General features: G+C 35.4%; 2 protein-coding genes across 3 annotated transcripts; one reads left to right on the top strand and one right to left on the bottom strand.

Moving 5' to 3' along the window:
• The first annotated feature begins 2,082 nt into the window (after window positions 1–2,082).
• On the top strand, window positions 2,083–6,188 carry LOC106179238 (uncharacterized). Its single transcript, XM_013562778.2, has 5 exons — window positions 2,083–2,282; window positions 2,625–2,700; window positions 2,994–3,116; window positions 4,517–4,610; window positions 5,447–6,188. The coding sequence occupies exons 1-5, from the start codon at window positions 2,171–2,173 to the stop codon at window positions 5,609–5,611; spliced, it is 570 nt and encodes a 189-aa protein (XP_013418232.2). The 5' UTR covers window positions 2,083–2,170; the 3' UTR covers window positions 5,612–6,188.
• Window positions 6,189–10,303: 4,115 nt separating this feature from the next.
• Window positions 10,304–12,602, bottom strand: LOC147761868 (uncharacterized). Of its 2 annotated transcripts, none has more exons than XM_087012448.1 (4): window positions 12,467–12,602; window positions 11,723–11,810; window positions 10,972–11,173; window positions 10,304–10,675 (listed from the first exon to the last, which is right to left on the bottom strand). In XM_087012448.1, the coding sequence occupies exons 1-3, from the start codon at window positions 12,504–12,506 to the stop codon at window positions 10,981–10,983; spliced, it is 321 nt and encodes a 106-aa protein (XP_086868574.1). In that variant the 5' UTR covers window positions 12,507–12,602; the 3' UTR covers window positions 10,304–10,675; window positions 10,972–10,980. The 2 variants fall into 2 exon arrangements, with proteins under 2 accessions (XP_086868574.1, XP_086868573.1); XM_087012447.1 differs by having other exon boundaries at window positions 10,976–11,173; window positions 12,467–12,592.
• Between the last annotated feature and the right edge of the window lie 445 nt (window positions 12,603–13,047).

Genomic DNA, 13,047 nt, shown 5'->3' on the forward strand with positions numbered 1-13,047 from the left:
CAGAATAAAATTATACCTCTTTGGAATGCCTGCAAAAAGTATTTGGAAAAGCAAAAGAAGATAGATTTTCAATCTTTATACCTACTGGGTCTTCAAAAGGCAGATAATCTAAGAAAAAAATGGGACAGTATAGAAAAAATATTGATATGAATAGAAAAGAACATTTGTCGTAGCCTAGGCCTACTAAGATTCTTTTATTTAAAAAAATTCTACATGTATTTTTAATCAACATTTGTAAGAACTTTGTTTGTAGTGTGTGAATGGTGTGTGGAAGGTGTATTTGCCTCTTATTGTGTTGTAAATGGAATGAAGTCTGCAAGAGCCTGCTGCATAGAGATTAACCTGATCTCCTTTGCTTTTTTTGTTGATTGGTACTTCTGGTATTTAGTTCCTGTGCTCTCTGTAACAGTCAAATGAATGCTATGACATGATTCTTTCACCTGTTCCGCACAAAAGTTCATCATTAATGTATTATGTACATGTATGTATTGACAACGATAACTCCAAAATTGCTCAATTCATGTGACCTTTCTGTAAGCTATCCAGAAAACTCTTCAGGAGCCAATTTGATTCAAAATGGCTAGTATCTATAATGACCTTGCAGTGTCCACATAGTAGTGAGGTAACAGGAAGCCTCATCCAACAGGACTTGTAATAATCCATCCTTAGCATCTACTACAGATTGCATATGAAGAGTTGTTATCCCTTTAACTGCCATGTAGTATGGCTGTGACATCAATGATGCTGTGTGATGGAAAATGACATCGCTTTATTATAGTCCACTGACTTAATGGCTTTTTCACAGCAAACAATTCTGATTTAAAAGTAATATCCAGTTAGTTGGACTGGTTGGTGTAATATTGGCATTGCTCATGATACCATCATGTTATATCTCATTAAACTTGTCTGTCAGCTAACTCTTCATCAGAATAGGTACAGGGGTACATGTAAGTGATTCTGTAAAGGTGTTATACTCTCCTCGTCCTCAATGCAATCTGTGCCAATGTGCCCTACATGTTGGCCTTCAAATACATCACTGTTACTGTTTCTTGTGCAAGTTCAGTATCAATTTACATGGTTATTCACTACAGCATCAAAAAATTGAATCAGGTTCAGCCTTTCCCATGCACTGCCTGACAGTAGAGAAACTGGTGCATTATCCTCAACTTCCAAGTGAAAAAGTTACAGTTCATTGATGACATGTGCCATGCATGTGAACGTAGCCCAATGGTTGCACGGCCAATTTTGCAGGATATCTCCTTTCAATCAGCTAAAGCACACACGTATCACTCCCACTAGTTCTGCAATTACAAAGAAATATAAGTCTATAAGTCCTTCTTTATAATATTGTATTATAATTACCAGGTTGGGTGTGACTTCAGCAAAAAAACTGCAATACAATAGTACATGAATCTGATTTGGTCAATACTACAGACTTTCCCAGAGTGCCTTTATACAAAAATTACCATTAATTTTAAAAGTATCATGATTGGGGAAAGAAAAGATATCCTTCCATGATGCCCGCACCAGAAACCTGTACTTTATTCAAACTTCGGTGAGCAGGAGTTTATTGTGTATTAAAACATGATAGTGCTGAAAAACATTTCCCAATCTTGAAAATCATTACACTTTTAGACAAGGCAACACTGCCATTGGCATTGCGTTAGCTGAGACAGCCTGTCACAATGCTTTCTCTCACCACAGCCCCGTGTTAGCCAAGACAACATGTCACAATGCTTTCCACACTTACAACTTTTGGCATTAATTGGCTTCTGCCTTCCATAAAATAAAAATGATGCTGTAAGAGTTCATAATCGGTTAACGTGACTAGTATCTTCTATAGAAGCTACAGTACATTTCCACCCTGCTTAGGAACCTTTACGGTACCGCGAAAATAAAGCGGACATATTGAGCTAGATTTTGTTGAAATATTTGACTCGGATACGTATTTTCTTCTTGATTGAATATCATGCTCAAAGCTGCCAAATATAATTAATTTTAAAATAAGCTACACACTATATTAAGGCATATCTGCATTATTATTAAACAATTAAACACTAACATTTGACGTATCAAAACTTCGAAACAATATTCCATTTGTCAGACTTGGAAGGGCTAGAGCGGGAAGAGCAGACGTCTCTGCAGTGTAGACATTACACGTGCATGAACGATGGCAACCAGTGCAGCGGTCGTATACCAGTGTTCAAAGTGTCGCACAATTATTGGTGACAAGTCGTCTTGGCTTGGAGTGGACGTGGGTCTTTGGACAATGTTACTGAACCGTAAGTTAACTTTGCTATCTCCATCTTTATTCATCAATCATTTAATTTTGTGGCCGAGCAACAGTGGTTATTAATTCATTTAATTCTTCACAACACTTACTATTAAATCAAAGCCTCTCACCATGTTATGTCTGTGATTGAAACTTTTAAAAAATGGGGAGGGGGGGCTCCTTGCACTTATATTTATTATTTCAAGTGTACTACTGTCTATGTGTAAAATAGACAAAAAGTCCGTATAATCAATCTACTCAAAAGAACATCTGTTGTTAGGAGTTGAACCCCTTTTGGTTAATAAAAGAAGCTTCAGATAGTGATTTTTTTTACATTTTCGTATCATTCCAGCAACGACAATTGTCAAACAAAAAGTGAGCATAGGTAAAAAACTAGTTACTTCAACAGAAGGCCTAGATGTTGGAAGGTGGGCAAATATTAATTGAGTTTGCAATGATTTGTTGCTGTTGTCTATTTATTTAAAGAAAGGGAATCTTCAAACGTAGTAACTTTCTTATTTTGTGCCGAGACATAATTCAGAATCTTTAATAGAGACGGTGCAGATACGAGTGCTCTACCGCCTGAGCTATCTGGCAGGTTCTACCCGGAGTCTGGGCTATCTGGCAGGTTCTACCCTGAGTCTGGCACTACAGCACATATGTTTTTGTTAATTTGTTTTTTTGCAATCTAACAATCATTCCACATGCACTGTATTTTCAGCACATTTGTCTGGCTGAAATGTTCACATTGCAGTCGAATTCTTGGTAAGAAGTATCATTCAACATCCAGAAGGTTGGATAGGCACCGTGGAACATTAACTTTGTCTTTGGACAGACTTGAGAGGTAAGGAGATCTTTTTAAAGAGGCATAATTTTATATGAGGCTATGTGTCATATTGTTGTTGAGGTGAAACTTGAATGGTGTGTAAAATAATTATATAATATTTATCACTGTAAGATGTGAGCATGTTTGGATTATTTTTTATGGTAATTATTGAAAGGTTTACTATTTTTATTTTACTGCATGTATTTTGGTAAAGTGTGCCCCATGTGTGCCAAATGTTTTTTTTTTACTTTTATTTCAAATTTGGTGAGTTTAAAAAGGCAAACATAGGTCCCTATGATCAGACTTGTTGTAAGTATTTGTTGCTGTGTCTTCTGCTGATAGGTATATGAACATTTGCCAGTTTTGTTGTCTAGCCATTTCTTAATTTCTGCAGGTTGACTGCTTGTTTGCAGCTGACTATCTTTGTTTCATTTTTTGATTTTTTGAGGATATGAAAGTGATATTTTTAGTATGATTACAAAAGTGCTTAAACTTATGTCACTATCTATAGATTTTATTGTTGACCTTAATTTTTGGTAAAATAGCTTAACAATGCTCGGTTGATTTAAATAAATTTAACCAGGAAGCTGAGTTAAGTCAGTTTTTTAGTCAGTGGAAACAGTTTATTTGTACTGACTAAGAAATTCTTTGCATGACTGCTCCTTGTCATGAATGCATGACTGATATTTGCTTCCTCAGCCTGTTTTAAAACAATTGGTCCTCATAATAATATGGACCAATTGAGTGGAATGATCTCCCTATTTGTTTAAAAACAATAGAGTCTGAAGACAATTTTAAAAAAGAATTAAAAACTTATATCTTTAAAAAGTTTTATAATTGATTTGACTGGCTGTTATCTTTTACACTGTACAATTTATTTTTAATATCTTATCAATTCAATTACATTTAAGTTCACATCTTTAGTTCATATCTTATTATTTTAACTACCTTTTCATTTATTTTAGTCATCTGGTTCTGTTCATTTTACCCATGTAAAGTCTACTGAACATTTTATATGGATTTTAGACTATAAATGAATATTATTATTATTATTATTATTATTATTATTATTATTATTATGAAACCATCAACCTGTTCACTACAAATGATGTCGTGCAGCCCCAAAATAGAAAACATGGCTAAGTTAATATAAGAGTGTAGCTTCAGCAAAATGTGAATTAAAACATTTCTAACTGTTCTCATGTGTGTGGCTTGTTCTGTGGAAATTAACTGGACATAAAAGCACGTACCCAGGAGCGATACCTAGGTGTGTGATGAGACATGAAGTGGATTCTGTGTAGAGGTCATGTGACAACAGTGTGCAGTGATTGAGGTACAAAGAAAATTATCTGACCCTCTTCTTCAAGTTAAATGTTAAGTCATTATGTTCTAATAATATATATATTTTTTTAAATTAGTTATGAACTGGGCAGTAGCCAGGCTATTGCTGAAAGCCGCTGGGATGACCCGCCATTATCCTCCTACAACCAGCTAATGGAACAGATCCTTAAGGTCAGTGTTCAGCTTCATAAAAAGTTGTTCTTTTTTAATTAAAATTACATGTACTGTACTACTCTGCTGTTGGTTTTTAGTAGTCTGTGTAGTCAGTTTAGTTGACATTAGATATCAAGTTATATTTAAATACAAGGCATTTTGTTTTCTATTGTTTCAGGCCCATAGCCATTAATTTCATTTTTTTTTTTTTTTCAAGGGACCATTTAGATTGAGAAGAGCCTAGTGCTAGCTAGGCCGCGACCTAAATATGGTAGACCTACATGAAAGGAAGACAGCTTAATCCTGTAATGGTCTCTCCGCCTCTCACACGCCGCCGCCCCCCCCCCCCCCCCCCCCCCACTGGTGAATTGAGCCAAGATTAAATTAGTGTGTCCCTGCAGGGACCACGCATAGGGAGGAGTGTGAGTGGCGGAGAGACCATTACAAGATTAAGCAGTCTTCCTTTCATGTAGTTCCAACATATTTAGGTTACAGCCTACCTAGCACTTGGCTCTTCTTGATCTGAATGGTCCCTAAGTGGTCTTTTTAATATTGCGAAGCCTAAATGTGCCAAGATCAAATTTTGCCCAGAGCAGACCTACTCCCAGCAAAAAAAGCCAGTTGAATCAAACCCTTAGAATCCCCCTGGCTATGAGCCTGCATTTCAAATGATTTTAAATATATATATTAGAACAGATGTCTTCCAGTGTGTGTGTGTGTGTGTGTGTGTGTGTGTGTGTGTGTGTGTTATGTACCGGTAGTTTTGACTGGTGAAATGAATACACATTTAAAAATTTTGTTTGCTGTTCATGTAAATATTTCTTGTTATACTGTTATAATTGGTTTCATTTCAGATGAAGGTTCTTCTTGTTACCCTCAATCAGAGAGTCTGCTACTTGGAATCACTGCTCCCTCCTGACCCTGCTCAGCCCTCCCAACTGCCAAGTAATGCTGTAGCAGTGGCTCCATCTGGTGGGACAAACAGCTCTACAGCAGTGGCTCCATCTGATGGGACATAAACAGCTCAACAACGGAAAAACAAGAGAATAAAGTAGATTGATGTACAGGATTGTCTGCAAACGCATGGTTTTGTTAATAGAAAAGTGAAGAAGACTTCACAGATGTTAAATCAGACTTGTTTTTACAAAATTAGCATGTATTTTGTTTTGAGTGTCTGGTGAAGACTGGCTCTTATCTGTAATTAGTGCCATAAATCTTGAACTTTGTTGACAGAAATGTGAAGGAAGTCTTTACAATTGTTAAACAGTTCTTTTGTAATGATTGAAGTGGAGCAGATACTGGCTCTCAATTTAATTTAAATTTAATTAATCTTTAGTCTTTATAAATGATAAATGTCTTCATAAATGATGTTAAAACGGGCATGTTTTTACAAGTATTAATTGTTAAAGTTTTGCATGAGACTAGTGAATGCTGACTTTCACTCAGTGATTACCATTTTAAAATACTAATCAGAGTTCTTAGTTAATGTTAAAGCAGACTTCTATGTTTTTACAAATACTTGGGTAACAGTTGATCACTGGCCTAGTCTGTAGTAAACAGTAATTATATATACAATTAATTGACCGGACTTTGAAATGTTTGAAATTATCCTTATAATTTGCAAAGAATCATCCTATTAAAATTTCAGTACACCAAAAGTCTGATGTTTTCATAACTGTCACAGCAATTCTTCTGAATCATTCCCAGATGAAATACATTAAATGCCGTTTTTTTTTTTTTTTTAATAGCAGTTTGTGGTTTAATTTTGAGACATACTTTACATTCTGTATGAAAGTCTGAAGCATGTTTTTATGTTTCACCACTCTTCGGCAGCCATTGGGAATTCTTCAGTTCAATAAGTTCTCCACATGTACAAAAATAAACTAGCAAATTAAAAAAAAAAAATGCCTAGTATAATTACAATCTGGAGTTAATCTCCATGGAGTGTCAGGGGTATTGAAATTTAAAATTGCATTTAAAGTACTTTTTGACTCAAAGGTGACCAAATGCCATTATAGTTTCAAAATAGTATAACTTGGAAATGAGGACAAAGTTTCATATTACCCAAAAAGTAATATTTGATATATATATATATATATATATATATATATATATATATATATATATATATATTGCTTTCTGTACTGTACATGACTGAGAAGTACAGTAGGTCAATTTAAGAACAAAAGATTAAGGGGAAATCTAGAATGTCAACAAACCGTGATTCTCAGAGAAATTGTTCTCAGTGAATAAATAATTTAAAAATAAAGTAAATGTTGTTTGATAAGATTTAAACTTTTCTTCCACAAAAAATCTGTAGGAAATTACTTAAAATCAATATGATTTAGAACTATCTTTTGGTGATTACAAGTCTAGATCAAATTCTAGTTGGTTTGTGCTGGCATCTCTAACTGACAGCAACATCAATTGAGAGAATGCAATCACAGTGTAGAATTCCAAAATTCACAGTTAATGCTATATTCACTCCATTCTTTTTATACATAATTTCGTAATTTCTATCAAAACTTGTTTCTAAAGAAATACAAAAAGACATTTATGTCGATTTTTCTTCACAAGCTAATTTTGCAGAACATTATCATTCTGACATTCAACATTATACAGACACCTGGACAGGTTCCTCATTATAAAGCCAATATTTCATGAAATGTTACTTTTATACTCTTTTAAAGGTTATACTTGGACGCAACCGCACATGTACAGGGACAAAAAGATTTTTGTTGCTGCATTCAAAACTTTTATTACATTAATAATAAATTAGTATAATATGAAATTATAACCTTTTTTTCAAACGTGAAAGGCCGAAGACATAAGAAAATAAAATGTTTGTTACAAACATGTGGGCCTATAGTGCTCTATTTTAATAAAATTGGTATAAAGGCTATAGGGCTATGTATGTACAAGATTATAATTTTTGTATTTGTGTCCGTTCCTCTGTATTTAAGCAACATTGTACAGGAAGTTTGTTGAGGAGATATTTAGAGTCTGAAATTGTTGAGAGGGAGCTAAGTAACAGAAAAAATGGTGGTGATCCGTTATTTAGGTTACCAGTCAAGTACTCAAGTAGTCAAGTTATGCTGTAATAATATGGCACTAATTTAATGTTTGTGCTATGAAACAGTGGTTTGAGTTTTAAATATGTTTTAGTGCCTACAAGTCTGAGGCTCATGATGGAAAAAAAGGCAATAATTGTGATTATTTATGAGGCCGACTGCCTTACTGAAATTGAATTCCTTATCACTATCTGTAGAACCAACCATTATAACAGATAGCGTTGCCGAGAGGAGGTGAGAGAGAATGCAGACAACCTGAGAAGATTTCAGAAAGTCACAGTCAATTTTATTGAAATCTTAGTGGAATATGTAATACACAGAGGTGTAAATATAACTGTGCATAACATATCTGAAAATAGACTATAATGAATTCACATAACACAATGTCACAAGTTGTCATTACATAGATCATCAATGGGAAAGAATCGTACTTAATCAAATACATAATATAACACTTTAATGTCCATCTCTTCTATATTCAAGTTCGCAAAGATAAAGATAAATTATAGATAGGTGTTCCCCTTTCTAAGAAATTAATAGTTTACCAGATGAAAACAATTGAAATAGAGCTTTTGATACTGCAGGTCAACTGCAATACAGCTGATGACCCTATCACTAATGGTCAGTTTACCTGAGTGTCCATAGTGCTGTCTTCCTGACTTGTTAACAACTGACCACTATTATGTGAAGGCCTTGAGTTGCCGGACCAGGCTGGAATTAGTGCTGCGATCACTCTGTCTGGTGCTGAGGGAACGCATTCGATGTGCGCCCCTCTCCCGTCCCCTGCCCAGGGATGACGTAGTTGACTGTGTAAGAGTTTTATTTTGCGGTTCAGTGGATGCTTCTCTCTCTCGTCCGCCTTTCCCGAAAATGTTCCACTCCAGAAAAAATTAATAATGGTACATGTATGGGAAAATTGTACAGGCAATTGACCTACATTCTCTATTGCAGTTATTGGCGCTAATTTAACAATGTTATGACTTGGACGTGACAACGATTCACGCCTGTGACATAAAGGTTTATAATTTATGTCAATGAATTAATAAACAGGGCGTGTTGATCGAATGGTTGGTAAGTTGTGAGTGTAAAGGGGCATTGCTTTTTTCAAAAATAAAATAAAAAACTACACGACTCAAAACCAGGAAAATGTCTTTTCTCTTATGTGCAGTACTATATATGCAGATAATAAATATGTACGGGTATAGAGGATCACCCTGTCTAACACCCCGAGTGAATTTGAAGAATTCTGTGAGATGTCCATTATTTTCAACAGCAGTGGAAACATTAAAGTAGAGAGTTTTGAACCAGTTTTGAATATCTTCACTGGAATTTAAAAAATGAAGACACTGCAAAATATATGTTCCCTTGAAAACCTGCATTAATAATATGTCACCTTTTTCTGTTTTACGGAAAATATTTTGAATAGCTCTGGAATATTCGCCTATATCGCGACCTTTATCAAATCCTGCCTGTGTAAATGACATGATATCGTCAATATGTTCCTGGATTCTGGCTGCTATGCAAGCAGAACCAAGTTCATAATCAACATTTAGCAAAGTCATTGGACGTCAGTTCTTGAGGAATGCTTTCTCCTTCTCCTCCTCTGGTATACACTTGATTATACCTTGGCGTTAGGATGTAGACATTGTACTTCAAAGGATTTATTAATTAGCACTTTGAGGTCATTTCAAAATAATTTATAAATATTTTTAATAAATGGATTTTCGTCGTTGAAAAGGGTATGACATTATTAACATTATCCAATACATTGGCGTTGGACTGGTATGAATCGCTATTGGATTTTTTTCTGTTCTTTTAGGATATCGTGGGTATTTATATCTTTTCCGTCTTTCCCTATCAATTTAAAGATCGATTTCTCTCAATAATTTCCTTTTTGACAAATTAAGAAAATATTTCGAGATTTTTTTCTTCCTCTACTTTCCATTTGCTTTTGCTCTTAAAATAATCACCTCATTTTTTGTCACGCATTTTTTAAAATTCATCTTATTTTTCCTGAATTGACAACCGAATGGTCTCATCATCCCTGTTATTTAGAGTCATATAATTATAGTTCAATACTTCCCTAATTATTTTTTTTCTCTGACTACGAACTTAACCAAAATTACATGGTCACATCCTTCCCTATAAGGAACAGTGTTTCAGCACTCTGCTAAAGGATAGTTAATTATCCCCAAACAGCTTCAGCAGACGTTCCAGACATCAGAGCTGCTTTTAAAGTCGAGTGCAATTTAGCGAGAAACCCCACGGAAATGGGTCGATCCTGCTAGATCGATCTAGGTAAGGGAAGGGGGTCTTAGCTATAAGAACTCGTACAGGTTTGTTTGATTTTGTGGGCAGACAGGCAATGTTTTAAGTGCGATGTAAGGCAGGAGTCGAACTTTTTTGCATAATTATGTTTAAACTTTCTCTGTTGGCTTTTAGTTAAAACTGTGAGGAGAGCAATCAGTTCCATATGACATTGGGAATCCGTGTCTGAACAGTATAACTGCAAATATAACATCGTTTCTCAGCTGTGTTGACAGAAATGATTTGTAAGTGCAATTCGGGTTACGTCCGAAACCGAATAAGGCTCTTTTATCACTTATTTTGTCTCTTTTTTCTACAGACATCGACATCATCTAGTTGCAGAAGCAACGCTTTATTCCAAGACATAGTGCACACAAACATTTCATGAGAAGCTTAATAATTCAAAGAATGTTTTACTAACTGTATTTCAACCAACAATGTTAATAATGGCACCAGGTACACTTAACAACACTAAGATTATTGCAATCATGTACTGAAGGAAAATTAATGATATCTCTGAAAAGCAAATGCCATTACTTTTAGCCAACACAGGTTTTTAGGTGTCCGTGAACGTTTGTAAACGTTTCTATGACTTAATCTGTCCAAATAATCCACGGCAGCTAACACTAAATGGTTTCTGTTGTCCACGGGATGCCAGGAATTTTACTGCGTGGGTTCTGTTTTGTCAGTTGTGCTTCATCTTTCCTGAAAATATTGAAACCAGACAAAACTGTTAACGAGCAAGATAAAGGTGAAATGTGTACAGGTAATTCCTAGATCAGTTACTAAAACTTTACATTAAAAAACCAATATAACTATTGAAAAAATGTCATGAATAGCAGGATATCGCCCAGCTTGAAATTGGATCTGTATTTCAGGATAGTGTGTAATATTTTATAACGGAATCTAATGGAATACTTATGAACCTTGCTTCATGTAGTAGTAGGAGGAGAGAGAGAGAGAGTAGTAGCAGTAGTAGTAGAGAGAGAGATTGTAGGTACATATGTATATTATTCAGCTGTTGCTGGTATCCCTCTGTAATCCCCACAGGTCTGCATATCCTCCTCGAACATAGTCCCGGTGGGGCAGGGTCTGAGGACGGCCATCCCCTGACTGTCACACTGCCAGTAACATGTCTCGTCTTCAGCGTAAGCAAAGTACAGCTTTTTACTCGGTTCGTACGAGACGGTTTCAATTCTGTAGCTGAAAGTTGTGGAATATCAAGTGATGATGAAATATGAAGTGATGGTCAACTGAAAGCAAGGGGGTGCGGGTAATGCAAATAAAATGCTCCGTGGAACATTTTTGATCGCAATTTTACGGCATCAGGACAATACCCCCACACAACGTCTAACTTGGCAATTCTTTCCCGGACAACCCCCTTGTAACAAAATTATAACATTTAGACTGAAAATGAAGAATGTGATCTCGAGAAAAATGATCAAGGAGGCTGTCGTTTACCAAGATCAGTTTTCAGATGGGATAAAGAGAAAATCTCACTCACTCATTCAAGTATCTAACTATAAATTGAAATTTGTCCGATGTTAAGGTGAATACTTGAGCTTTAATTCATTCAAGGCGATGTACTCAAATAAGGTTCCTTTTGTATTCTTTTACTAAGGTTGTCTCAATACCCTTGGTCGACTGTAAAACGATCTCGTTTTATTTTAAACACTCCACATATGCAGCCACATTATTACTTTGGTAAAAAACGACTATGAATATACTGTAGATGATATGGTATCAACCAACCCAACTGTCTGTTTATGGTGATCCTTTCCTTTTATTGGAACCTTTTGTGTAAAAGATCCCCCTGGCAAGTACTCGTCACGGCACACGACTGGAATGGAATAAAATAAATACATGAACTGATTTATCTAAACAAATTTTTTAAAAATATGTTGAGGATATTGACCATTTATTCAAAATAAACCTTTTGTCTTTAATTTGATAATTGTTGGTCTTTCTGAACGAACAAAGATAATGAGATCATAATTTTGTGTGTGGAGTTATAAGGTATGTGTAATGAGTACATTGATCGTGTTTGCCTTTGTCTTGGTATTTTGCCTTGACGATACTACTGGTGATAATCTAGTTTTAACATTGCAAACATCAGTTCTGCTAAGTTGACACCAACTTGCTTCAATACGTGTTTTAAAGTGAAACATGACACGATTGAAACATGATCGAAACACTTCCAATAGCAGTTCAGAAAATATTAGAGATACGCAAAAACAAAATATTCTAAAATAAGAATTGAAATTTATGTTCTCATTCAATTTGCCATTTTGTTGCAAATAACAAATAAGGTATTGTCCGAAAGAAGGACACTGGAATATATGATATGCATGTTCTACGTAGAATGGAATACTCACACTCCGTGCATGACCACATGCTGTGGCACACGGGGTAGATTGCAACCGGTAATGTGTCGTTACGTTTCGACAGTATTGTGTGTGTGTGTGTGTGAGTGAGAGAGAGAGAGAGATGACGTACATAGTTTATTTGTATGAGATCCAGCACATCTTTTGGCCATCAGCGGTTTTTGTCTGAAAAACAGGATAAGGATTTTATATTCTGACTGCACCTACTCTTCTACAGAAGTAAATACCCAAGTGTATTAAGCGCTGATGAATATTTTTGAGACTGATTCGGAAACAGTGCCGTCAATATGTCTGGAGAGACACGTTATGACTGTCAAAACTGTACACATCATTACATCCATTCGTCGTTCAGTGCTTAATGCTTTATTCTATAAACTTAAATTATGACAAAACGGAATGCACTTCAGCATTATCTACTAAGGTTGCACAAATGTTGTAAATAAATCTGTTAGAAATACTGATACACTGCATGGCGATATCACTGGTTGAGCTTACCGAATCTGAGTGTTAGAAAACATCAAGATATAGATAGTCCAGGAGAGAGCATACATGTATACATATACCCAGACATCCCATTTAATGAGGCACTTAAAATTTCTCACAGTGTAACACTTGGCGACAGAAAGGATTTACAGTCGAAAACATTACTCCACAATACATGTATGACCAAAATGCAGCTACTAGCTGACACAT

Source organism: Lingula anatina, chromosome 5 (genome assembly GCF_051362555.1).
Source record: "Lingula anatina isolate TDL-2025a chromosome 5, LinAna3.0, whole genome shotgun sequence".
NCBI lineage: Eukaryota > Metazoa > Brachiopoda > Lingulata > Lingulida > Lingulidae > Lingula > Lingula anatina.